The sequence below is a fragment of the Penicillium hispanicum genome (genome assembly GCF_028827665.1).
Source record: "Penicillium hispanicum strain IBT 35686 chromosome Unknown utg000001l_segment0_segment0, whole genome shotgun sequence".
NCBI lineage: Eukaryota > Fungi > Ascomycota > Eurotiomycetes > Eurotiales > Aspergillaceae > Penicillium > Penicillium hispanicum.
In genome coordinates, this window is record NW_026623193.1 from 3,585,454 (window position 1) to 3,610,834 (window position 25,381).

General features: G+C 51.3%; 11 protein-coding genes across 11 annotated transcripts; 4 read left to right on the forward strand and 7 right to left on the reverse strand.

Annotated features, from left to right (window-relative positions):
• Positions 1-1,591: 1,591 nt before the first annotated feature.
• Positions 1,592-3,251, forward strand: N7459_001350 (trehalose-6-phosphate synthase; the record flags this gene model as incomplete). Its single annotated transcript, XM_056940535.1, has 5 exons — positions 1,592-1,880; positions 1,934-2,303; positions 2,366-2,736; positions 2,801-3,143; positions 3,200-3,251. 5 exons carry the CDS (start codon positions 1,592-1,594, stop codon positions 3,249-3,251), a joined length of 1,425 nt encoding a protein of 474 aa, XP_056804815.1.
• A 485-nt stretch (positions 3,252-3,736) lies between these two features.
• N7459_001351 (aldo/keto reductase) lies at positions 3,737-4,837 on the reverse strand (the record flags this gene model as incomplete). Its single annotated transcript, XM_056940536.1, has 4 exons — positions 3,737-3,939; positions 3,994-4,321; positions 4,371-4,635; positions 4,686-4,837. 4 exons carry the CDS (start codon positions 4,835-4,837, stop codon positions 3,737-3,739), a joined length of 948 nt encoding a protein of 315 aa, XP_056804816.1.
• Positions 4,838-5,931: 1,094 nt separating this feature from the next.
• Positions 5,932-7,536, reverse strand: N7459_001352 (uncharacterized protein; the record flags this gene model as incomplete). Its single annotated transcript, XM_056940537.1, has 2 exons — positions 5,932-7,005; positions 7,063-7,536. The coding sequence occupies 2 exons, from the start codon at positions 7,534-7,536 to the stop codon at positions 5,932-5,934; spliced, it is 1,548 nt and encodes a 515-aa protein (XP_056804817.1).
• A 967-nt stretch (positions 7,537-8,503) lies between these two features.
• Positions 8,504-9,028, forward strand: N7459_001353 (uncharacterized protein; the record flags this gene model as incomplete). Its single annotated transcript, XM_056940538.1, has 1 exon — positions 8,504-9,028. One exon carries the CDS (start codon positions 8,504-8,506, stop codon positions 9,026-9,028), a length of 525 nt encoding a protein of 174 aa, XP_056804818.1.
• A 279-nt stretch (positions 9,029-9,307) lies between these two features.
• N7459_001354 (uncharacterized protein) lies at positions 9,308-10,645 on the reverse strand (the record flags this gene model as incomplete). Its single annotated transcript, XM_056940539.1, has 1 exon — positions 9,308-10,645. One exon carries the CDS (start codon positions 10,643-10,645, stop codon positions 9,308-9,310), a length of 1,338 nt encoding a protein of 445 aa, XP_056804819.1.
• Positions 10,646-10,898: 253 nt separating this feature from the next.
• Positions 10,899-12,026, forward strand: N7459_001355 (zinc-binding alcohol dehydrogenase family protein; the record flags this gene model as incomplete). Its single annotated transcript, XM_056940540.1, has 4 exons — positions 10,899-10,919; positions 11,213-11,419; positions 11,463-11,835; positions 12,010-12,026. The coding sequence occupies 4 exons, from the start codon at positions 10,899-10,901 to the stop codon at positions 12,024-12,026; spliced, it is 618 nt and encodes a 205-aa protein (XP_056804820.1).
• A 515-nt stretch (positions 12,027-12,541) lies between these two features.
• Positions 12,542-13,671, reverse strand: N7459_001356 (uncharacterized protein; the record flags this gene model as incomplete). The annotated part of the gene is made up of 2 exons (XM_056940541.1): positions 12,542-13,496; positions 13,553-13,671. The coding sequence occupies 2 exons, from the start codon at positions 13,669-13,671 to the stop codon at positions 12,542-12,544; spliced, it is 1,074 nt and encodes a 357-aa protein (XP_056804821.1).
• Positions 13,672-14,116: 445 nt separating this feature from the next.
• On the forward strand, positions 14,117-15,665 carry N7459_001357 (Zn(II)2Cys6 transcription factor domain-containing protein; the record flags this gene model as incomplete). Its single annotated transcript, XM_056940542.1, has 3 exons — positions 14,117-14,173; positions 14,237-14,908; positions 14,970-15,665. 3 exons carry the CDS (start codon positions 14,117-14,119, stop codon positions 15,663-15,665), a joined length of 1,425 nt encoding a protein of 474 aa, XP_056804822.1.
• Positions 15,666-16,332: 667 nt separating this feature from the next.
• Positions 16,333-19,125, reverse strand: N7459_001358 (putative telomere silencing protein Zds1; the record flags this gene model as incomplete). Its single annotated transcript, XM_056940543.1, has 3 exons — positions 16,333-16,548; positions 16,604-19,015; positions 19,087-19,125. The coding sequence occupies 3 exons, from the start codon at positions 19,123-19,125 to the stop codon at positions 16,333-16,335; spliced, it is 2,667 nt and encodes an 888-aa protein (XP_056804823.1).
• Positions 19,126-20,636: 1,511 nt separating this feature from the next.
• On the reverse strand, positions 20,637-22,095 carry N7459_001359 (SYLF and SH3 domain-containing protein; the record flags this gene model as incomplete). The annotated part of the gene is made up of 4 exons (XM_056940544.1): positions 20,637-20,658; positions 20,741-21,798; positions 21,858-21,961; positions 22,053-22,095. The coding sequence occupies 4 exons, from the start codon at positions 22,093-22,095 to the stop codon at positions 20,637-20,639; spliced, it is 1,227 nt and encodes a 408-aa protein (XP_056804824.1).
• A 532-nt stretch (positions 22,096-22,627) lies between these two features.
• N7459_001360 (uncharacterized protein) lies at positions 22,628-24,863 on the reverse strand (the record flags this gene model as incomplete). The annotated part of the gene is made up of 4 exons (XM_056940545.1): positions 22,628-22,825; positions 22,886-23,746; positions 23,855-24,763; positions 24,822-24,863. 4 exons carry the CDS (start codon positions 24,861-24,863, stop codon positions 22,628-22,630), a joined length of 2,010 nt encoding a protein of 669 aa, XP_056804825.1.
• Between the last annotated feature and the right edge of the window lie 518 nt (positions 24,864-25,381).

The window sequence follows — 25,381 nt, forward strand, 5'->3', positions numbered from 1 at the left end:
TCGGCACTGCTGGTTGAATGATCTGAGCAGCTTTAGATGTGTGCGAGTGGCACGAGAGAGATAGTGGGACATTATTTGAAAGCATAGAATTAACCTTTCACGGATACAGTCTGGATGATTCCACGACTCTTTTGTAGGCAAGGGCACAACTGGACGTCATTGTGAGGTGGTGATTGCAATGTAGGAGGTGAGAGTATTCCGAACCCTAGGTTGAGGGTCAATGTGGCGAGCATCTGGAGCCAATCACGAGCAGGACTTTACTACTCCTACACGTAATTGTCTAAATGTCTTGACCTCAAAGGGCTGTAGAAGGAACCAATGATTGGTTCCTGGTTAAACTTACATCCTGGATAGTGATGACGCTAGTGCACTTGGTCTATTGTGGCTTCTATATTGTTCAGTGTTCTGTATATTCCTCAGCAGTCGCCTGACTAGTCCTGGGCCAGTCATAAACGGTATATTTTGATATAGAGCTCTACCAATTACAATTCCTTGTCAAGGCAACTGCCTAGCCTGTGCCAATATATACATAGGCACGTAATCCTATAAAGAGGGGTGAATACCCTAAGGAATTTCTGACTATGCTGAGTATAGGGGACAGCGGAATTGGGCGGTATAAATAAGGACTATCCACTATAAGCTGCCCCCATTCCAAGTTTTCTCCCCGGGAATTAGCAGTGTAACATTATTTAATCTCTCATCTGTGGTCTCCGCCCCCGCCCCAACCAGTGAGTGACAAGGCTAGGGACCACAGGATTCGAGCTTCTGATACCTTATGATAGGTTTGCTTATAGCCAGAAATACTGGACGCTTCTCTGGTGGCGGCCATATAGTACCGCCTAGCTGCTGCGTAAATCTTCGCAAATCCTGCGATCCCGATCTCAGAAGAAATATTCAAATAGAAGTAAATCTACCTATATGTTTTCCATTAGCTTTACCCACCAGTTAGGACCACTGATGATTAAGCTTAAATCCCACTGCGATATAGTGAATTGATACGATCATCTAGGATGGTAAAAACGCAGCGAGACGCAAACCTCCTACAGTATGCCTAGAATCTGGTTACCGGCGTGCAGTATACTACTGCGTATTCATGCAGGCGACCGAGCCTGCGTAGATCCGTATGTAGGAGTATGTTTCTAGAAGTACTCTCAAACCCTGAAAAATGATCGACAAGTGACTCTACATACATACAATAAGCTAGACGAGCCCACCGGCCATTGGCGAGTGTGGCCCAATATGAGGTAATTGTGAGGTAGTGGGACCCACATATACACAGTCCAGTTGGAAGCCACTGATGCCTTTCAGCCCTTGATAAGTGTCACGACTTCGTGGTCTTAGAGGGAAATGGCGTCAGCATTACGTCGTTTCTATCAAGGCATTCTGTTACTGGTTTCGTCGCTGCAATGTTCGAACAATATCTGCTCAAGTCACGTAGTAAACAGCTTAGCTTAACTGCATATGTTAAACTTCAAGAGCCCCTTAAAAAAACATTCATCTACTCAGAAATATCAGTGTTCCAACTGAACTTCATACATAAGAGCAATATCCATGCACATCTTTTGAGCAGCAGCAATATTCCGAACACATCATGACCGGGGATCAAACTTGCAGCGGCCAGAGGCTTATCATTGCATCAAATCGCCTACCACTCTCGATCCAGAAGCATGAAGGCAATTATGAGGCGACACCATCCAGTGGCGGCTTGGTGGCCGCGTTGCGGGGACTGAACACGGCCAACTATCTCTGGCTGGGATGGCCAGGGATGGAGATCGACAACGCCGACAGAAAAAGCGTTGATGCTGCTCTAGCGAAGGAGAATGTCGCAGCAGTGTACATTGACGACCAACTGGCTCAAAATCACTATAATGGGTTCTCTAGTGAGTGATGGGCAAAAGCAGTCCCGTTCTACTGCTAAATTGAAATTGCTTAGACTCCATCCTTTGGCCAATACTTCATTATCAGTCTGGGATTACCATGAATCCAGAGGCATGGGAAGCTTATCAGAAAGTCAACGAAACTTTCGCTGACAGGATTAGCGAAGAAGCAGTGGACGGCGATCTAATATGGGTCCACGATTACCATCTTCTTTTGCTGCCATCGCTCTTACGAGACCGCCTAGAACTCCAGCACAAACGCTGTCCAATTGGATTCTTCCTCCATACGCCTTTCCCAGTCGACGACTTTTGGAGAGGTCTCCCCGTCCAAAAGGATTTGCTTCACGGTGTTCTTGGAAGCGACATCATTGGTTTCCACACGGATGAGTACATGAAAAACTTCATTGGTGCCTGTGAGGTACTTCTGTACGTTCAAATCTTTCATTTCCTTTGTATACTGATCCATATCTGTTCTAACAATGAGTTAGTCATGCTAGCGTGGTGGATCATTGTATCCATTATGAAAACCGCACCGTCCGACTAGGACGATATGTCGTGGGGATCGACTACCAAAGATTCTCTGATGCGATCAATGATCAAGCAGTTCGATCCAGGATTCAAGAGCTTGGGGACATCTACAAAAATAAGAAGGTCATTATCGGCGTGGATCGTTTAGACTACACGAAGGGACTGCCAGAGAAACTGCAAGGCTTCCAAGTCTTTCTCGATGAACACCCAGAATGGAGCGAGAAGGTAGTTCTCATTCAAATCGCTATCCCGAGCCGTGAAGATGTCAAGGAGTACCAAACACTTGAAGAGGAAGTCAGCCGACTTGCGGGCCAGATTGCCGGGAAACACAGTAGGCATCTGTCCTTCTACTCACTCAGAGCCCAGACATCTATGAATATGCTAACCAAGACTAGGTACCCCCCACTCGACGCCGTTGCTTTATATCCACCGCTCGGTATCTTTTGCAGAACTGACAGCTTTATATTCTATCTCCGATGTATGCCTGCTTTCCTCGCGTCGAGATGGTATGAACCTTGTGGCGTCGGAGTACGTCGCATGTCAAGAAGAGCGACATGGCGTGCTGGTGCTCTCTGAATTCACAGGTGCAGCCAGTTTTTTAGAGCAGGGTAGCCTATTGTTCAACCCTTCCAGTGCAAGCGGTCTCTCGGAGGCGCTTCATCAGGCACTGACTATGGAGAGTCAACAGAGAAAAACCAATTACGAACAATTACGGGGTTTTGTCACCACCCACACAAGGTATGTGATATGTGACAATGGCTGAATATCATGAGTATGATTCTGACATTACACAGTGCTAAATGGACAGAGACATTCTTGGATGAGTTGTGTCGATTGAAGGAGTAGGCCAATAGTGAGAACCTTGGTATTGTATCTAGCTATTGAACTTGTGGGATTCTGTTGCCGGAAACCATGTGCTTGCTATACCCCAATGACTCGGCTTTATGAGCTGTTAGTTGTTCCATGTTGAGAAGCTGTCAATAGACAAACTTCAAAGGTTGGTATATAGGGACAGCTTGCGTATATACTTCTCTCTCTAGGTTATAATCCTTTACATTCGCACACAGCTGATACAACTGAGACTTGGCCGTAACTAACTATTAGTTATAAATCGCTCATGACGTAAAAGATCGATCGTAGCTGTAGTTAGTTGACTAAGTTGAATACATCCATGTAAGGGCGACCTGCATGATCATCGAATGACATACAACCAAGAACGAATATCTGTTGAGCTGCTACCCATAGGCTCGATTGTGAAACTACTGAATATGACGATTGACATTGTGTAGCCAAGTTGAATGCCCGACGAGAATGAACAAGTTTCCCCGAAATCACTTCTGCTTTCCTTCGAGGTCTGTGAAAAGCTCATATCCAAAATCCTTGCTCGAATCATTAAACCGAAGTTTCTTGTCAAGCTTATCAATCTGCTGGATGTCCGATGCCTGAAGTTCAAAGGCAATGTCGAAATTCTGAGTGATTCGCTCCGGAGATTTGGACTTGGGAATCACAGAGCGACCGTGGGAAATCCCCCACGCTGAAATGGTCAAGTCAGCCACTGCTTCAAATATATAAGAGGTAATTGACTCACCTAGCGCGACCTGGTTGGAGGTTTTGCCATATTTCTTCCCGATTTCCACAAGCTTCTGATCATTTACAAGCTGGCCATGATCTTCCCGACCGCCGTAAATCTCGTTCTGGTTGCCAAATGGCGAGTACTGGGTGACGTGGATACCCTTCTGACGGTGGAATTCAGTCCATTCCTTTTGTTGCAGCCACGGATGCAGCTCCATCTGATGGACGGCTGGAACCGTGGATGCATTTTCGAGAATACGCTCAACCTCTTTCTTGGAAAAGTTACTGATTCCAATCGCCTTGGTCTTGCCAGTTCGGAGAAGAGCCTCCATTGCCTTATAGGTCTGCTTGGGGTCAGCTAGATACTTCTTTTGGATAGTGGCATATACCCACATCGACATAGTCAATATCATCCGTGATCAAGTTGCCATTCTCATCAGAAGGGAACGGGTCATCTCCACGCTTGAAGGCCACAGGCCAATGCATCAGAAATAGATCAAGATATTCAAGTCCCAAGTCATCCAAGGTTTCCTGCAGTGCCTTTCCGACGTCGTCGGGGTGGTGTCTGTTGTTCCACAATTTGCTGGTAACGAAGATCTCGTTCCTTGGTACACCACTTTGCTTGATAGCCTTCCCCACGGCCGGTTCTGTGCCATAGCTGAATGAAAGATTAGCTTAGATTTCCCGAGTAAGGAATTGGTGAGATACCATCTTGCGGTGTCTATGTGCCTATAGCCGGCTTGGAGAGCTACGAGGACTGCGGCCTCCTGAGCAGCTTCGTCCTGCCATGTTCCAAGGCCGATAGCAGGGATGAGAGCCCCAGTGTTCAGCTTGAACGTCTTCTGTTGCTGGGATGCCATTTTACTGGTATTGTGAAAAAGCGAAGAGAATCGATGTAGGAGTTGAATACGAGTTTCTAACCAAGGTGCAATATGTGCGACAAAGACCGTTAAAATACGAGAGACGGCAAGTGACGTGTTACATTCTCATGACTACTCGCTATTCGCATTAGTTAAGAAAACTTGTATATATCCAGATAACTAGAGGGATTTCGAAAACCAATGACGTAACTTCAGTTGGCTATAGCCTGAATGGGGTGAACCGGTATACGGTATACTACTTTTAGTGTGACTACAGTGTGATGTAACTCATAGATCACAGGCACTATAACGACCAACTCTGTCTGGGCCTAACCGGGTCGCGTAGAGGAACGACGGCCCCATGGAAAGAAGCATGTTGCTTTTTCTTTTTCTTTTTCTTTTTCTTTTTCTTTTCATTTCTGGAAAAAGAGCAAAACTCTTCCCTCTTCTCTTTTCTCCTATCTGGCCTCGATCTTACCAGAAGAACTCGATTTCTCCTTTGATTTGTCTTCGACACTAGCAACACAGAGAAACTCCTTTTCATTACCCCAGAGCCTGATGCAAAATATCCGACGCAAAGATAGACAAAATGTCACCTGTGGCGAGTACAAGTTCATTCTGGATAGAATCCTGAGGTCCGACTAATCCCCACAAGAAGATATACCTTGACAACATTAATCTATGACCAACAGCCCCATTCTACTTACAGCCTGGCCTTCTCCTGTGGAGTAAGTTTTCTCAATGGGGGTCCAGCCCGGCTTCCATCGCCTGCCATAGTATTTCCGGCGGAGTCATCTTGAGTAGGTTCAATCTCCTGGACTTCTTCCGCAACTCTTCAGATGCTTAGATTCAAGCCATGATGGTAAAATTGAAGAAGGCAATGTCGCTATAAGATGGACGCCAAGTCTACGAACCAGCTTTCATCATCGGGAAAATTCGCGCAGGCAAAAAGAGCGGAAAAGGCAATCCTGAGTCTCTAGGCTGCGATAGAGGATTACAAAACCAAAGAAGACAGTAGAGAAGAGAGCAAATGTAAGGACAGGGTCAGAGTCAGTGAAGTTAAACACGAATGGATATGCCGAGCCGCTGGGAATTCAAGATGCAAATGCTTCTCGCAGGGAAACATCATATTTTTCTTTGTCTTTCACTTTTTGCTGAATAAAGTCGAACGTATTGAAGGACCAGTATGGCATCGTAATACGCCAGAAGGCAGGTTCGTCATGGGTCTTAGAGAATCTCGGTTGGATGTAATCATAAAAAATTGTGAACAGAGCCGAGGGACTCGTGAGAGCTAGAGAATACCAGAACGTGCCGTTCTCAAGCCCCTGCTTCATAATAGGAGATAAGGGAAAAGGCATGCCGAGGATTTTTTCTTCCTCTGCGAAAGCGTTCATGAACTCTGCATGGAGGACTGTGTACTCGTCCGAGCTGATCATATCAATAGCTTCGCTCGTCAGCCAAGATGGGGGATGTATCATCTCTACCGGGTGAGAACACGCCCATTCAAGGTCTATTATGCGCATGATATTCCAATCGCCGTCAACAAAGATATTCGACTGATTGAGGTCTGTAGGATTAAGGAAGAATGGCCCCCGGAGAAGGCCCCGACGGAAGAAGCAGGGCCAGATACTTCTCATAACCATCAGTGCAGACGTCTGGTACACGCCATCTTCGACATTGTTGACTGCATTAGGTTGGTGGCGAAGTCGACACTCATGGAGGAAAAGAGTATCTTGTATAAAGGAGTCAACGCTGATGTGGGTCGTATTCCGTTGTATATCGACTGGGATTTGTTCGTTTTCCAATTGTTGTACTTCGAGAGTAAGAGGCCGGTTACTCAATCTTAAGTAACCATTTTCATCCATGGCAAAAGAACCAATCTTCGGCAATGGAATTCGTGCTAAATTGAGTATAATGCGAGAAATGCCTCGAAAAAGGTTTGTGCGCAAGGTTGGATTGAAACGTCCCTCCTCCCAAGTTTCAGAGAGCATCTTGCCTTCTGCCGGATTGACATATTCAATAACGATATAAGGTGTACCGAGGAGGATCTGGTTTGGGATATGCTCGATAAAGAAGGAAGGAACTGGATAACGTAGTATCTGCAGAAGCCATCGGCTTAGACGCTGAATGTTTCGAGTGAGGAAAGGGAGGCTGTCGAGTTCAGTGAACTAGGTCGCACTGTAAGCAATAATCCCAATCAGCAGGAAGGCAAGTAAAGGCCATACAATCTTGCCACACGAGAGCCCGAAACCGTAAAGATGCGGAATAGGGACAGTTGGACAGTCTTCTTTGAGCCAGATATAGGTCCCAGCTTCACAGCGGACTTTCTCATCTGCATTGCCCGGGCAGCAGTTCTCCCCAATCCGATAAGGCAGGGGAAATCGAATCATCACCTGCCTCCCAACTCTTCCTTCCAGGTCAAAAATATCAGCCCGAATGCAAACATTAAAGCTCCCGTGTATCCAGTCTTCCACATCGACAACACGACACAGACCTGCAGACGTAAGACCAAGATGACGGACGATGAGTGATTTGATCAGCTCTCGGTTCCGGGACAAGTGAGTGAAAAATCGGATCTTCTGATCTCTGTAGCCCAACTCATGGAGAATGTTAGCGTCTTGTTCCTTTGCAGCGGCATATGTAATTTCGCCACGTAGCAGGCGACGGGACTTTAAATTCTGGTCCTGATTCTGAGGCATTGCGCAATAAACCCCATTGGAAAAACGAGGCCAGAACAAATGGTGAGTTGTGATCAGAGTTGAGTTGGAGAAAAGGAGGTAAGCAAATACCATCTCGGGTAAACACGTTCTCCTTTTACCGAGGTCGCCAAGCATCTCGCGAGAGTTAAATCCCAAGTATATGCTGCTATGCAGGAGATAGTAATGCAGACTGGTAGTTATCAAGGAAACTGCACTAAGCGAATACTATTGTCCTATTCCCGTTCAGTAATAGGAAACTCGGCCCTTCCGTTTTGTATTCATCTCCAGCAATGTCTTCCATGGCCCGATAAGCACTAGTAACGCTTGTGGGCCAGAGATCCGAGATCCGATGAACAAGCATTGATCCTCTTAGTATAATTGAATTGGATTGGATGTCAAATTTCAGACCCCCACTCCGATGCTGGACGTTTGAGATTTGACGAATGGCACGATCGCATAGACAGATCGGACATTTATGTTGCATCTCTAGGTCGTCTTGAACAACAATCAGGTATCTAAGTTAGAAACGAGAGTATCACTGATGATGGTGGAGTCGAGCTTTGGTAGGGTTCCTCGTTCAAAACTAAAAGATATTGAAGTGCCCGACTTGCTCGGGACAAAAGGATCTTCTCTGTTAAGCAAAACTGTCTCTTCGCCATTGCCTGGTTGATATAGCAATTATAAAAATATAATTAAATCATAGAAAAAAGTATTATAACTAGTTGATATTTCACACGCACACTCGCATTAATAGTTTATCCGTTCAAACTGGCAACACAGACTTCTTGATTCCAATTGGTCGGATCCCCTCTTATCCTGACACACATGAGCTCCCTCGCACTGTAGATAGCTTCCTCCTCTATCATCATCATTCATGGTCCCTCCTTTTATCAATCGTATCTATACGAATTTTCAGAGCTTCACTATGAGCCCCTTCTTGGCCGTGATACTGCTGGTGTGGTCATCTATGTCTATACTGGTGACCGCGTCGCCGCAAAATACGACCAATCCCACGGTATACGGACGGGATGAGCTCAACAGCGACGTCTCTCGTACATTCCTGGCCTGCCTGCAGAGCACCGGCGTTGAATATAAAGTCTATGTCGACACCACTGGGGTCACGGTGGTCATACCGGCCACCAAACGAGAGATTGACTTCGACGGCGTCGACGAGAAGCTGTTCGCGTGTATCGTGCAAGTGAACCATCGCATGCACGTCGTCACCGAATCAACCCTATACGACCAAGACGAGCATACGAATGCGGTTGCTGGCAATTCTGTCACGCACGAGTGGCTGAGCGAGCAAGGTGCAAATGGAATGAAGGAGGTTGGGACGCGGCCTGCTACGAATTCGACTGCCAGAGGCAGCAGAAGAAATGCGGAGGGAGAGAAAAAAAGTGCAAAGCGGACATTTCGTCAACTCTACTTCTCCTTTCCTTCTGACTGGAGCGATTGCGCATCTGGTGAAGATCAACTGGGTCAGGGTTTATAACGCGAAGCTAGACTGAATTGTCACTGGTGCAGTGGATATGATCGTGTTTGTTTTGGGGGTCGATAATCTGGGTGGTCCAGATCTATGCCGCAACGATGTCTCGGACAGTGTATGTAGAGCGGCTAGAATTGGCAGAGATGGAGAAGATTGAGAAGCTCTTCAGCACGAAAGAAGTCTATTATCTCATAAGAGTGTGTCTATCGATGATCTGTCATGTCCAGATGTCCCCATTATCATTACAAGCCCAGTCCATAGAGAAGCACTTTGCGGCAATCTCTCTCACGCCTTCACCTGCAACCTGAATCCCCATCTAGCGACACGCAATGCGGCGTACATGAACCCAGCGACCACAGCCGAAGCTCCGCCATATGCCCACAGTCCAGTCCAGTCCGGATTGGAGGAGTTGGCAATAATGGCTCCTCCAGCAGGCCCCCCACACAAGACACCTAGTCCAATCATTCCAAACCCCATACCGATGCGAGTGCCAATCATTGATTTGTCCTGCGTCAGGGAGACGAAGCAAAGGGGCGGCAAGCCAATCAGTGCGCCGCTGAAGAAGCCCGACAAGACCGCAATGACAATCAGACTCGCCTCGGACGACACGGCAATCAGGCACAACATGAGGAGTCCAACAATACTGCAGCAAGGCGCGATCAGGTTGAAAGGACCAGTCTTGTCAGCCAAGGCAGTTGGAAGAGTTCGCCCGAAGAAGGAGCCGGCGTTCAAAATGGGGACGATGTACATTGCCATGGTCGAGTCAGTAATACGCGCAGCGGCGGCAAAGTAGGAGACGTAGAAAAGCAGCACAAAGAGACCCATAAAGGCAATCAACGATGTGAAGACGAAGAAGAGGTAAGCCGGATCGGTGAAGGCGGTCCAATCAATCAGGCTGCGCGCCTTGGGAGGTGTGACGCGCTGACGCATCACGACGATGGGAATCAAAAGAGTGCCCAGTGCAATGAACCCGATGATGCGAGTAGCCCATGCAAAACCAAGAGACGGGATGAGTCGATCAAGCACAATAGGGTAGATGATACCACCGATGGAAGAGCCCGAGACGGAAAGACCAAGCGCCGCACCCAGCTTGGTAGTGAAATAGGTGGGCAAGATGGAAACGCAAGGCACGAAGAGGCAGCCGGCGCCGATGCCGACCAGAAAGCCTTGGGCACAAAGCACCTCACCGAAAGTCTTGCAGAGACTCAGCATCATATGCCCGAAAACGATGCAGAAGCTTCCGATAATCAAGAGCCAGCGCAATTTGCCGCGGTCATAGATGGGACCGGTGATGAAGCCCACCATTAGGAGCATGGTAGCCTGAATGGCGCCGATCCAGGAGATAGTCGAAGACGATTCTTCGAATAGAGTCCCCTGCTCATAGAATGTCTGATAGACACCGAATGCATTCAATATACCCCAGGTGTTGAAGAAAAGCATAAAACCACCGAGAACCTGGAGCCACGCGAGGAGGCCCCCATTGGGGGGTGGAGGAGGCACTTGAGCTGGTGAAGCCGAATCCTTCTGCACAGATGAGCTCTCCAGGGAGTGGGCATCACTATGTGGTAGCTGAAGAGGAGAGTCGCGGCCCTTCTCGCTATCTTGATAAATAGTTTCAGGCATTTTCGCTCGCTGGGGGTGGGTGATGCTGACCCTAAATGTGACTGATACAGAGGGTAGCTGTAAAAAAAAGAAGAATAGTTCAAAGCTCGGGGTGAATGCGTTGACAAGGTGATGATGCTGAACCAGTGCTAGGAGGAAACTGTCTACTTGAAATACCTTCCTCGCGCTTTTCATGCACGGAAATGGTGCGGATATAGATCGCTCGGAGATTGGTGAGTCCGTTCGGACCTAGCAGAAATCGCCTAATCGGGCAATGCCAGTTATATCCGAGCCGGTTTGACATCGGAATATTCTCAACCATCGGAAGTCGGAGATCACATTGAACAGATCACCATCCTCCATTGTCAGAAACCCGCCATGACAACCATCCACACAATGGAAAGACCGACGGACTTCAAAACATATATAGAGGCCACGGCCTCGCTCCAGCGAAATCTTTCATCATCGACAACAACCCAATCTTTTCTATAGCATCTTGATCGCAAACGCCAAACGTTTCAGACCAACAGTCTAGAATCCTCTTCGCCCATTTACGAGTCGATTCTCTGCAGCACCTTTTCTTAGGAGGCGCCCACCTACACCCCCGAGCCCGGCGAGATTCTCGTCAAGAACCATGCCGTGGCCATCAACCCCGTCGATGGCAGTCTCCAGGCCAAGGCCCGGTGGCCCATGAACTACCCTACCATCCTCGGCCAAGACATTGCCGGCGAAGTGGTTGCCGTTGGACCCAGCGTCACCCGTTTTACGCCTGGGAACCGTGTTTTCGGCCATGCGGTTGGTATGGGCACCAAGCGCGTGCAAGATAACGGCCTTCCAGGCCTACACGATCCTCAAGACCAACATGGCCAGCGAGCTCCCTACCGGTATCTCCTATGAGGATGCTGTCGTCCTTCCCCTTGGTCTCTCCACTGCCGCGTGCGGCCTATTTCAGGATGAGTTCTTGAAGCTCCAGCTCCCGACTGAACCCCGTCAGCCGAATGGTCAGACTGTTCTGATCTGGGGTGGCGCTGGCAGTGTTGGCAGCAACGCTATTCAGCTCTGTGTCGCTGCTGGCTATGAGGTGCTTACTACCGCATCGGCTAAGAACTTTGACTACGTCAAGAAGCTCGGGGCGAGCCAGGTGTTTGACTACAGTAGCTCTACGGTCGTTGAGGACCTTGTCAAGGCTCTCCGGGGCAAGTCCCTGGCTGGTACGATGTCCTGTCGTCGAGGCGCAGACTTAACGGCTGTAGTTTGCGCTCTTTTCTTTTCTGTGGCGTCGGGCTATTCACTTTCGTTTCTTTCTTGGGTTGTAATCTTGTTTAAATTAGACGGGTGCACAAAGTATCGGAATCGAAGGCTTCACTTTCCATGAACATGAAAAGTGCAAGTTGCGTTGTAGGATATATGCCGAATATTCAATGGAGCAACATGCAGCTTGCCCTCCCACTACAAAGCGTAAGGAAGGCTTCCTTCCTTGATACACTATCTGGACCACCTGGGCAGTAATTCTCAGCCAGAAGCATACAAATAAGCTCATGTTGACAGGGATTTCACCTCCAACCAATGGCTATCAAAGTTTGTTAGTGCAAAATATTTGGTTTTTCCGGCGATAAAACAGTTCGCGAGTCAAACTTGATGGATTTGAATTGACTCGACTAAATAAACGCAGCTACGTGGTGCTTCAACATCACAATGTCGTTTGGGGCTGTAGTGAAGGAGCGATATCTAATCATTTGCGGTTGGCGAGTTCAGAAAATCCTAGTGGTCATATGTGAATGCTCTGATATACATATCTCACAAACGGGGGTATAATCTCAAATAGACCAACATGCGATCTAGTCAAACTCATGTTCAATCCAAAGCCGCCACAGTACATAATCTTCAGTATATCACTAGGAAAAACAAATAGTACCGTCATGCTATCAGCTCAATCTCAGATGTCACCAGGTCCCTCCCCTGAGACGTGGTCCCCGACCTGGTATTTGACGCAGAGCCCGCCGCAAAGCTCCCGTCCTTACAGATGGGCCACTCGTCGGGCCGCAGCCAGTACGCATCATGCGATGGCTGGCCCTTGATCATGCCGCCGAGATCAAGCGGATCAGCAAAGGTCTCCCACTGAGACCGACGATCGATCCAGCCAGGCCCCGCGCGCTCGGTGCAACCGTCCGTGTCCAGATACCGGGTCTTATCCCGAGGCAGCGAGCGGCCAGGATGAAGCAGGTTCATCCAGTAGGTGAAGATCAGCATGGGCCCCAGCTCAAACGCATAGAGATACCACTCATGGCTGAGGATGGGACCGCAGTTTTCCCGACAGCCCAAGTTGCCGAACATCTCGAACGCCTCGACCGCGCGGAAGATGCAGCGCAAGAGCACAAAGGTCGAGGTGCCGTAGAGGGTGTAGCAGAGGGTGGTCACATTGCGCGAGGCCATGCCTGCTCGCGCGGCGCGGACGTGAACCGTCGCGACGATCGTGACTACTACGCATTCGACCACGGCTTGCAAGACTAGGCCTGCGGCGATGAGTTCTCCGCCGGATTTGAATTTATCGAGGTTGCTGCCTGCAGCGGCACTTTTGGATGCGCCGGCCACGGTGATGGATTCGACGGCGGCGCCCACGTAGACGAAGAAGATGAGGACGCGGTTGGGGTTGAGGACTGCATGCATGGGCAGGTAGTTCATTAACCGGCCGACGAGGTTGTATGCTGCGGCCGAGTAGACAGGTGGGGCCAGGTAAATGAAGACCGACTGCACGATGTAGAGGTTTGTGTTTGCTGGGTGGTAGCTGGAGATGCAGCGCAGAATCCAACCGGTCGTGAAGAGAACGCCTCCCCACGCCAGGAAGAAGGTGACGCGCCAGAATCGGTAGTGACTGGATTGATGATGAGTTAGCGAAATTTAGGGAAGGGATGGTGGTATGGAACGTACAAGTTTTGGAATATGTGCAGAACGAGCGAAACGCCAACGATCGCTGCAAAGACCGCGGGCAGCACATGGCTAGGCTGGTAGAGATACAGACTGGCCGGTTCGGCGGAGTTGGAGGCCATGATGGGGGAGACTAGACACAACAGACTGATTCATGGGTCTGGAACGGGGGGACATGGTCGACTTTAAGAAGCTCCCAAGCGATTGACCCCAAGGTGAAGCGCTACATACACCCCAAGCAGGTAAAGATCAGCGCGAGGCGCAGAATACGAATTCCACGCTTGAGGCTTGATGCGTTGGACTTGCTGCGCCAATCACGGCGAAGCGAGCAGCGGCGCATTGCGCCCAGCGCAGCTTAGCGCGAGGCTCTGCCAATGACGCTGTTGGCGCAGTCGTCGGGCTCAACTTATGCGAGAACAATCATCCAAGTTGGTGCCATCTGGCGACTGTACAGCATTCCATTCCGGTGTCTTGTGCCCTCAACCCCGTTCTCAGTGTCGTAGATCAGGATCTCCAAGGATCCACCGGCAAACGCAAGCCCTAGACTAAGGGGTATCAGCCGAAGATATGCCGGGCGTCCCTACCGGCCGGGCCTGCGAAGGGTGTCGCAAGCAGAAGAAAAAGGTAGAGATCGTTGAACCTCGAATATGCGGCCATTTTGAATAGGACACTCACATCGAACCCCAGTGCGACGAGAAACAGCCCGCCTGCGGCCGCTGCGTCCGTCTCAGTCTGAAATGCATCGGGTCGGGCCAACAGCGCTTCAAGTTCCAGGCCGAAAAGCGATATGCGAACCTCCAAAGAGGAGATCGCACTTTAAGCTTCCCCGATGTGCCCAATGCATGCAGTAGCCCGCATAGTTCCCCGGAAGCCAGCGGCATGCGCGTCTGGGTCCCACCCCCCAGCAGCGAGCACTCGCTGCTGGCGACGGCCTTCACTAGTACCATCAAGCGGTCGACCGATTTCCGGTACAATCTCTGGTGGACCTTCGGTGCGTTCCTGGAGGATGTGCCGCGGCGGCTGGGCACCAATGAAGCACTCGACCGTGCAGTCGACGCGGTCACTACCGCGCACGCAAGCTTCTGCGGCGGGCGAGGGGTGACGATCGAGATGCTGACGAAATATTCCCGGGCGCTAAGCACGCTGCGCGTGTACCTGGATGACCCGGTCCATGCGCAGTCTTCCAGCACGCTCGGCGCGGTGATGCTCCTCCTTGCCTGCCAGACGTTCCTGGGCCAAAACACCGGCGGCTGGACGGGCCACGCGGAGGGAGCGGCGCTGATCCTTCGAGCGCGGAAGAACTTTGGCCCTCGCGATGACTTTGAGAAGAAACTGTTTCTTTCCCTGCGAGGCGTGGTCGTGCGTTGTCTCCCATCCTTCTGATCTGTTGGGGTGGTGCTAATGCGGATCCCGCGAGTAGCTCTTCGAGGGACTCTTCAACGAGCGGATCAACCTCAGTCCGGATGAGTGGCAGCATCTCGTCTCCAATGAATTCGATGAGAATTCACCCGACGGCCAGATGTTGAAACGTCTCGCCCAGGCGCCGAACCTGATGCGCCGCGCGCGGCACGCGCTTCAGACCGGGCAAGATACGACAGCCATACAGGAGGAAGTCATGGCAATACATCAGGCATGCAAGCTCAATCTCGACGCAATGCGGAACAGGTCGGTGGAGAACAACATCGCTATGCTCAACTTGTCTAATACGAACCGCCGGGCCCGCGAGTTCTTGAGGACCCTATTCTCCGCCCATTATGAGCGCACGTACGGCATCGGATTGACTGTAGTGTTTTTCTTCAACTGCATGCTGAGCGGCCTCGGGGCTCATGATGAGACCACCATCTTGGATGCCAATGCTTTCTCAGAAGAAGCCCTTGCTTTGGCGGAACGCTCGGCCATGTATAGGCCGATGGGTGCAGGCTATATGATCTTCTGTCTGCAAGCTGCGTGGACTGCTACTGCAGACCGGGGGCTACGCGATAGGCTCATTGCCGCCTTGGTGGACTTTCAGGATGACTTCAAGGTATTGGATAGGAAGAACCTTGTGCAAACACTCGAGTGGACGGCTGAGTATCTCAGACTTGGACAGTCACCCTCACTGCGGATGGGCATATAGGCATAATGACGCGACGAATAACGACTACGAGAGTACTAGATACCATATTACTCGTACGAATTATGATGATAACCTTTGCATGGTTGGCAGTGATAGGTCCATGGATCATCGTAGAAAATCCTTGATTCATCTCGTATGCAAGAAAGAGTTAAGGAGTTAAAAGTTAGGAAAAGGGTTGAGTACAGACAAAAAGGCCCGGCTTATGAACTAGAGGCGGAATCAATAAAAAATGAAAGGAGAAAGAGAAAAAGAAACAAAAAACCCCAGGCGCTATGCGAAGACACAAATCAGACCATGTGTGTGAACAAACTATATGGCAATGCACGAGGCCAGGGCCACGACGGACCAAACCACAGGACTAACAGAAAACACAAGGGCAAAGTCCCTCGACCTCCTTCGTCGGATGGTTCTGTAGTCCCAGGATGTGCGTAAGAATATGAACCCTTGAGCTCTAGGTCGTTGCGTCGGCGAAAGGACTATTGAAGAGCAGAAGGGAGAGGAATAAAAGAAAGGAACGGAACGGAGGATAATGGGAGGACAATGCTTGTGTACAGGCTTCTAGAGAAATCCAGGAGTGACAAACGCATGGGTATTTCCGTGGGCTGCTGAAAATGAGAAAGCAGAAAGGCAGGCAAAAGAAAGATGAGTGAGGACGCCGGCTCCTGATTCACCACATATCATCGTCATCGTCATCATCCAGCTGAACATCGTCGCCAAAGGACGAGTGCCCATAATTGTAGTGCGCTGAGCCGTAAGCATTGCCATTCTCATAGCCGTGCTTACCGCTTCCCCTGTGGGTCTGGTAGGTATCATGCGGATCATCATCGTAGTCATACATGGATGGATCATCGTATGCATTATCCCCGTATGGATGGTCCTGTGCCTGTAAAGAAAACGCCGTTAGTCATCCAGCTCTAAAAGGCCTGGGATCCACTTACTTCTTGGTATCGCTGATATTGAGTGTACTCTTCGGGCTGGTCCCGAGACCTGGATGACCGCTGCGACCCGGAGGATGCAACCATCATCTGAGGGTGCATTTGTTGCACCTTCTCCAGGTAAGAGTACATGAAGTTGCTCAGCAACACCTGGGAGTACAGGGCCCGCCGGGGGTTGGCAAGTTTGATGTGAGCCATGCGGTAAATAGCTCGTTCCTCTAGAATGGAGAATCGAGTCCATGGATAGTCGACATCTGCCCGCATTACCCGCACAGGAGGATCTGGAGACAGATTTCGAGATGAGTTCTTCCGATGGTGGTGGCCCTCAGAGCTGTGTTTCTTCCGCCCACCACCGAAGATCGAGGAGAAGATCCCCTCCTTTTCTTTCTTGTCCCCTGAAGCCCTACGAGCGCCGTCCTTCCGTCGCTCTTCCTCCAATTTGGGATCGAGACGATCCAGGATGAGACTTTCTCGGCCCTTCTGGCTGGTGTCCATGGATGTCTGCGGCACATCCTGTCGCGAAGTGCTGGAGACCTTATCTGTAAGCTTCGACTTTGTCTTCTTCGAGTCGCTGTCTTTGTCCTTTTTCTTATCCTTCTCTTCGCTCCCTAATAGCCAGTGCCAGCTGGACTTGCGGCTGCCTTCCGAATCCTTCTTCGATTTCTTCCCCTCGGATTTCCGTTCCTCAGGTTTACGCTCTTCGGGCATGGTTGGAATGAATGACAGACTGTCCGTCCGTGTGCTGTTGCCGGGAATCATTTGGGGGTTGTTGGCAAATTCGTTGAGGGTCGTCGTCGTGTCTGTACCAGACTGGCGACTCATCAATGACCGTTTACTATGGGTTGAATCCTGAGTCGGTGATTTCTTGGCCGAGTATATTGACGTTGGCAGGTCACGCTCAGACGATCGACTGGTTGGTGACGATGCGCTGGATGGTGTGCGACTGGGCTCGTTGGGGGGTGTCTCGACAATCGAGGGGACCTGCTGTGCGGAGGGAGGAATGTTCACAGTAGAGCGACCATTCGAGCTGATACGTGAATGCCATTGCCGTGCATAAGGCGCAGCAGTCTCCATTGCCGAGTCGGGACGTTCAAGGACGTCATTCTGCTGACTGCCAGAAGACGAAGCTTCTGCTTGCTCGACATCGGGCCTGTCGATGATTGTATCAAATGTTGAGGAAGCGGCGGCTGGGGCATAGGCTGCGCTGCGGGATGAAGAAGACGGAGTTCGGGCTAGCCGATCTGTTGCGGCTGAATCAGTTGGCACGCGAGTCAAGCCTAAGATTGGTGGATCATCGGGCGAGGGAACAATGGTAGGTGCTTTTTCAGCAGATTCCGAGAGCCCCCTCCCAACCCTCTTAGAGTAAGGAGGCTTCTCGCCCTTTTTCAAACTACCCTTCTTGTATTGAGTTCGAGTCGACCGTCGCAGACTGTGCCCCGGGGGTGCGGGCGGCAAAATTGGTTTGTCTTCAGTCGAAGCAATGCCCACGTCTTGCATTCCTCGAACGAGGGATTCCTTATCTGTCGGATTTGAATCATCCACCAGGGTTTCCAACTCTTGCAGATTCGGACTTAACATGCCGTCACGCCTACTTGACTGTGAGCGCTGGCGTTCTAATCGATCTGCCCCATCCGTATAGCCCGAAGAGTTGTCAATTTGCCTCGACAACATCGACCTTTTCCGGCGAAGGCCACCCTCCGATCCCGATCGTTCCGGTCCAAGAGAAGAAAAGTCGCCCGATTTCCTTTTAATCAAGTCCGCTTTGCTTTCAAGAAACGACTTGAACTCCTTCGGTGCCAACTCCGGATGTAAGCTCGCAGGAACCCAGAATAATCGAGATGCATCGTTCTCGTCGGCAGAGGGGGAGGGTGGCAGGGACGGTATCGCGAGGTTGTTGCCATACGATGGAAGGTCGGGGTCTCCAGTGGCTGCGACATCCATCGACATGCGACGAATTGCAGCCAGGTTGTTCAGTTCTTGGACGACCGCCGCAGGGTCCGACTCGTAGTCAATGTCGTTGAGAGGAAAGGAAGCGGTCGCCGTTTCCGAGGGCGTTCGAGTCGAGTCGGAGGAACCAGGATCGGTATCCCGGTCGAACGACCGGTGGCCCACCAGTGGCGGCCGTAAATGTCCATTGGTCTGCTTGGCTTGTCCTTCAGCCGGCGAGTTTGGTTGAGATGTAGAGGGTGATGATGACTCCGAGCCAGCGGCGTTGCGCGGAATGGTGGTTATGGACTCGCCGAGAGGGGATGATATATAGCTGAGGCGCCTCGGATCATTGCGGTCGTAGTCGTCGTCGTACATATGTCCGATTGCCTCTGTCACATGGTGACTCGGATCGCTTATGGACAAATTAGGTGCATGGCCTCTCCGCGTCGCGTGTCCTCCGCCAGCCCCAGGGGCACTTGTGGAAGCCTGGTGAGTGAAGGATGGTTAGTACGGGTCGGGGTGTTCTTTGAAAAACCAATGCCTCGGTCAATGGGCACCGTCTCGAGGCACGAGGGGACTGGCAGGAGGGGTGCCATAATGTGTCGAGGGGGGGGGGCAAGTAAACATGGCGCCCTTTCCCCCCAGGCAGGGACATCAGCAAGGGAGGGCAGAACCCATGGGGAAGACGCACCTGCATGGGAACCAGCTATACAGGAGACCAAAAGAGCCCAATAAACCCTGAGGACCGAAGGGCGGGCTCAGGAGGAGGGGGAGGAGAGGGCGTCAAATCGATGTACCACCGGGAGAAGGACAACGATCATCGAAGCGGGGTGGACGGAAAGAGGCGCTAACCGGTCACTCTACCGGAGGCGTCATCGAGATTGGGGGGGAGTGTTTGGTGGGTGTGTGGAAGGGAAAGGAGGATAACGAGTTTCGGGCGGAGAGTTTTCGGTCGCAGCACCTGACATCCATGAAGTCGCGAAACGCTTTTTAGCCTCGAGTCGTGCCTGGACTCCACACGCCCAACGAGGACCCATGGGCGATCGTGACTCGGTTTCTGCCCTGGTGTGCTGGAGTGCTGGAGTATACAAGATGATCGGCAGCTCTGGCCTCGCTGCTGCCTTCTCTACTTCGGACTAATCACTTCTGCCTTTTCTTCGCTTCGCTTCTCTTCTTTTCTGCTTTCGCCCTCCGATGTCCCTTCTACCACTTCCACAATCGACTGTCTGCCCCCGGCTGATCCACTGAATCACCTCGGTTCAGATTCCAACATTGTCGGACGCAAAATATACCAAGTACGACCTTTCTACTCAGACGATCCACGGGTCTTGCCATTGCCATTGTCGTCGCTTCGATAGGTGGCACGGTCTTCCTGCAGGTCGAAGCTGAAGACCTCGTTTTGGCCACCGACACTCCGAAGTCACAGCAGAGCGCCGTTGCAACTCTTGTTCAACTACGCCACCTACAGAGACACCCAGATGCCACAAGAGACCCGAGGCCTAAGCATTTGTCTCTGATCCTGGGGCGCGGACAAGGGTCTAGGGCTTCAGGGGCCGCGCTGGGGTTCCGTTCCCAATCGTGATATTGTGACGCGGACGCAGTGTCACTCTACAGGCTACGGACGCCGGAGCGGGAAAGGGTGGTGCAAGGGTTGGCGTAGGCCAGAATTCAAGAGAAGGGGGGGGGGGGGAACAGGGCTTCATGTTTCTCCGGGTTCGTGAAACTGGGAATTTCTAGGTAAGCGGGAGAATAAGAATCGGTAGGAGCCGCGGAAAAAAAAAAGGCTCGAAAAGGTTATTTGCACGTAAAAGATGGAGTGGAAAAGAGAAAGAGCCTCGAGGAACGTGCAAAACCGCGGGAGGATCCACTGCGCAAACCCAAAGCACGTCTTGTACCGAATGGGATCCAGGCACTCCCCACAATGCCCCCCCGGAGCAGAGAGGAACCGAACCGAACATGAGGATGAAGAAACTCCAGCGCTCCAGGAGAAGATGAAGAGGACAAAAACCACGAATCCTAAATGCGCCCGACTATATATTCAAGCTCGCCTGGGGGGATGTGTCCACGGAGTGCAATGGTGCAAGACGAGCATATTGTAGTCGCCATCTCACGAGGCATCAACGTAGTTGCTGCACACTCATAGTCAGCCACAGTCCTATGTGCGCCACAAGAGAGCCCTCAATGCGCACAGTGGGTAGATATGTCACTCACCTGGGGAAAATACCCACACGGTCGCCGATCCGACCGGTCCACCAGTCCTCCGCTTTGTCTGTCCGTTTCAGGATCGTGATAATCTCACCCTTTTTGAATCCCAGATCGCCATCCTGGTCCGCATCAAAGGTATAGAGTGCGATCGCCTGGTCCTGCCGTAACGACGCACCCTGCCCTGTCCTTTGCCCGAAGACCGGCTTGGGTGCGCTAGGGCGGGTAGGCTTGCGGTCGGAATAGACATAGTCATCCTCATACGGAGCAGTATTGCTTCGGCTGCGTCCATAGTTGTCATAGATATCACTTGGAGGGGAGCGGGTGGTTGCAGAGCGTCCCAGACCCCCTGCAGGTCGATCATAGACATCGTCGGCCCATGTGTTTGTGCGCCGCGGCGGATCACGGAATTCATCGTCATAGGTGTTGGATCGACCTCGTCGCGAGCCCTGGCCGTAAGCCTCACCTCGGCGTCCCTCCCACACGACATCGTCATGGCTGTCGTCGTAAACCGGTATATCATTGTACATCGAATCACCGTATACTCGATTGTTGCCCTGGAATGCGCGGGAGGTGAGGACGCGCATCAGGGCATCAGTCGATGGCGGCGGTCGAATGTTGCCTGTGAGCAGTTGGTTGGCGGTAACCCGGCTTTGATACATCTTCTCGTTGGCATCCTTGCGCTCCACAAGCATGCTCCCTTCCAGACTCACACCGGCGAACAGGCCCTTGGTCTTCGAGTAGGAAAAGATGGCCGCGACACCTTTCGTGCTGGCGGCGCCGGCAGCTTCCGCGTTGCGGCCGACTGGTCCTGCGGCAAGCGACACGTTGCCACCCAGTGTCAGCGTCCCGAACTGAGAGAATGTGCGAACGGCAGCGGCATCGTTCAAGATGAAGACGAAATCGGTGAGCTCGAACCCAATCTGACCGCCAACGCCGGCACCGGCGGTCGCAATGGCGGAGGGAGCCGACCAAGAGCCATCGGCAAGACGCGCGACCACAATACCAGATCCGAACCGGCCTGAACCAATGAATCCAGCTTTCAGGACGGTGAGAATGGCAAGGCCCTGGGGTGAATAAACGGTCAGCGTGGGATCGATGCTACCCCGCGATCGCGGTGGCTCACCTTTGCACCAGCCAGAATCTCTGGCGGGATGACCTTATCCGGGCCAAAGGCCTGCTTGGGGTCCACGAAGGAGGTTAAGATCTTGGCCGCCTTCTTGCATTCACCTATTCACCCAGAGGTCATTGTGAGCCGGACATCCAGAAATGCCGCCAACGAGTGCGGGGAAGTGGGCGTGGGGGGATCAAGGGCACATACTGCTCAACGACGCCGGCAGCGGGTTATGGATCCCGAGAGGCATATTGGCGGCAAGGGTTGAAGAGGAATGAGCAAAGGACTCAAGGAAGGGAGAGGCTGAAGGGAGAGATGGAGGCTGATGGACTCCAAAGGTCGGAACGGTTAGTCAGTCAGATGGGGCGCAGATGTGGGCCTGACTGAAGGGGCAACGCGGGACGGCGGTTGGCGGGTATTGAGTACATCCATATATGGAGTATGGAGCAATACTTCCATGATTATCACGTAGTGCTTGATGCATATGCACTCTGACCTATCCCTCAATTTGGGCAGCTAAACTGAATCCTCCATTATGGACTCGAACATAACAACATCCGTTCGCTCATCTGTCGAGAATGTGGCGCAGCCAGCTGTACAGCCTCGTTCACAGAAATAAACATTGACAATCTCCCGGTTATCTCGCAATACTCCCTACAATCCGAATTTGTATGGCTATGTCAGTTGTAAGCACAATGAATTGGAATTCGCAGGTGACAAGTATCTTCCAGTTTCACTGAGCTAGTACTTATGATAAGGTCCACCCACCATATGTTAGCACTTCATCCTCTTTGATTCATGACAGCTTGACGCATGTGATACGGGGGAATCACGGCCAGGATTGCAGCATAGGAGTAAACGGTTCCAATGGCACATTGGTTCCCATACGCCAAATAGCTGAAGGCCATCTGGTGATGTTGCGGCTTTACAATCCACGTAATTCCTCTCATGGTGGTGGAGGGCCAAGTATCATGGATGACCTATAATGCCGAATCAGTTCTGGGTATTGTGGTTGCGCAGAACGGGACTTCATTACTTACCTCGATCAATTGTTCTTCTTCTCCGCGATCGGTGGTGCGATACGGATTGAGCTGGGCCCCAATGATGTCTGGTCTTCTCATGAAGCTGGTCGCCGTTATTGGCAGTCTTTCACTCTTCACGAAGTACATGAAATCTTCCCCCACTTGAACGTAGCGGGACAGAAAGAGAATCTTCCAGTATCGATCCACACCCACGTCCAGAGGGATCTTGTAGGGCAGTTGGGCGTACTCGGGCTCAAACGGTTTCCCTTCTCGCAAGAAATCCTCCAGCTGTCCAGACTCATAGAAACGAAGCTCATCCTCGGCACACAGAATTGGGAGCACATCAAGCTCAATGCCTAGAGACTTCAGAGTCGAATACAGGGCGAGATCGGCACCTTTCAAACCCCTGGGAAGCAGTGCTGAGGCCTGCGACGAGCTATGGGGATAGGCATGCGAACAGTAGATTCCAAGGACACCGCCTATGATAGTCAGTCGTGGTCGTTGCATATGTGGACTGAATCGATTATCACAAACGACTCGGGAAAGGGGGGAAATACCGTCTTTCATGAATCCAGGTTGCGCGAGAGTGTCCTTCAACAACCCATACAGTGGTAGGGACCGGGGGTCGACAATGCTGTTCTGTGGAGAATCTTGATGAGCTGACTCGGTAAGGTACAGATTGTAGGTCAGAGTGATGCGCTCGCCTGCGCTGACCGTCTTAATCTCGTGTTCACAGTCGCTGTAGAAGGCTGCCCATTGTATAGCCGTGCCACTCTGAGACGCCCAGTCAAACTCGACTTGTTGTCCATCATGTTGAACAATCAAGCTGCCTCCTTCAAAGCCGGATGGTAGACACACAACCAGAGAGCCAATCTGACCCTGAGAGCGTGGGGTATCAACATGCTTTTGGAAAAGACCGGAGGGTCCCGAATAAACCTTAAAAGAGACCGTCAGTGCCCTGTAGAGTCAAATCATGGTCTGACATACATTCAACTTGTAAAGCTCCGCCCTGAGCTTTTGAAACGGTACACACCCCTCGGCCTCAGTGCGGAACGGGGGCAGGAGAATCTGTGCCACATTTGCCACTATGTCAAAGTCTGCTGGATGAAAGGTACTTGCGAAGTGACCGGGATCAAGTTTGCCAGCCTTGCGGTAACTAGGATCGATCACATCTTGCTGACCTCTGCCAAAGCTGGCCGGCTGACAGTCATCCACCAGCTGCCGAAGGCGACCGATGCTGGAATCAGGGTTGTTATCATGACTCAGCGGGAGTTCTAGTCTTAGAGCCTGATTAGCACCCCCCGTGAGCCAGAAAAGGTGAACTGGGGGTGATTTCTTGGGCCCCACTGAGTCTGCTGGGGGTGCAGAGTCAATGGGGATTGTACCGCCGCAAACGAAGGTTGCCGAGGCTCTCTCCCCGACGATAGACTGCTCAATCTGACGGCAAGCCTGATCAAATGCCAGCTGGGTTAGTGTAGGAGTGGTGGTCTTGGAGGCTTGCTGGCCCTGCTCTTTTGGCCGGTGGCATTGTGCCTCGAGAGCGGCGAATAGGCTTTTATGGAAGGGACTGAGTGGCGCGGGCTTCTGTTGCTCCTCACGAAACCAAGGGTAGGTGCCCTCCAAGTATCCCGCTCTTGCAAAAGACTGACGCCCATCCTCAAGCCTTTTTCTTAGCGTCTCATTGGACAGAACATCATTGGGATTGTCCAGAAACCCGGGGAGCAGCCGATTGATGTTCGTCAGCAACTCTGCCGCCGCACTTTGTGCCTTTCGGAGGTCTTCACCTTGAAAGCAGCTAAAGTCAGTCCGGGAGTCAGGCAGGTTGGACTCGATCTTGGATCGCAATTTATTAATGCAGTCCAGGAATGGGTCGAGACAAGCATCCAATTTGCAACCCTAGATGATGGTCCGCTTGGTTAACTCGTTGGAAGCATCCACTGGCTGCCATTCTCACCTCAAGCATAGACTGAAAGACGAAGTCCTCGAGATCAGCCATGGTTTTCTTCGAAGAAAAGGAGGGCTCTTCAGCTGGGTGCGAAGGAGAATCTCCCTCGGATGAGTCGTTAAACTCCGTGTTCGATGTCATATCAGCGGCACTGGGTCTCGCAAGTCGAGGGATTTCGAAGGTCTTGAAACTTGAAAGAGGAAACTCGGTTGTTGTGATCAAACCAGTCTTTTGAGGCTCTCAAAGCTGCCATTTATATTCTGTAGCGCAACAACCGCATGGGCGCGTCATCGTTGCCTAATAATCAACCAAACATCCACCACGGTGTTTAAGCTGCACAAGGCCTGCTGCTCCCTGATCGCTGCCTGTTTGCAGGCCAGATCGCAAGTCAAACAGCATAGATGGAATACCGCCTCTTGAGTCCTCACCAGCTCAGAAAACTGACCTCATCTCCTCCACCTGAGAATCGATGGAACATGTACATGTAGGTCGTGCGACGAGCTGCATTCTCAGTAGAGTAGAAGATAGTGTACTGCCGCGCTTCTTGGCGAACCGCCTTGGCGTTTTAC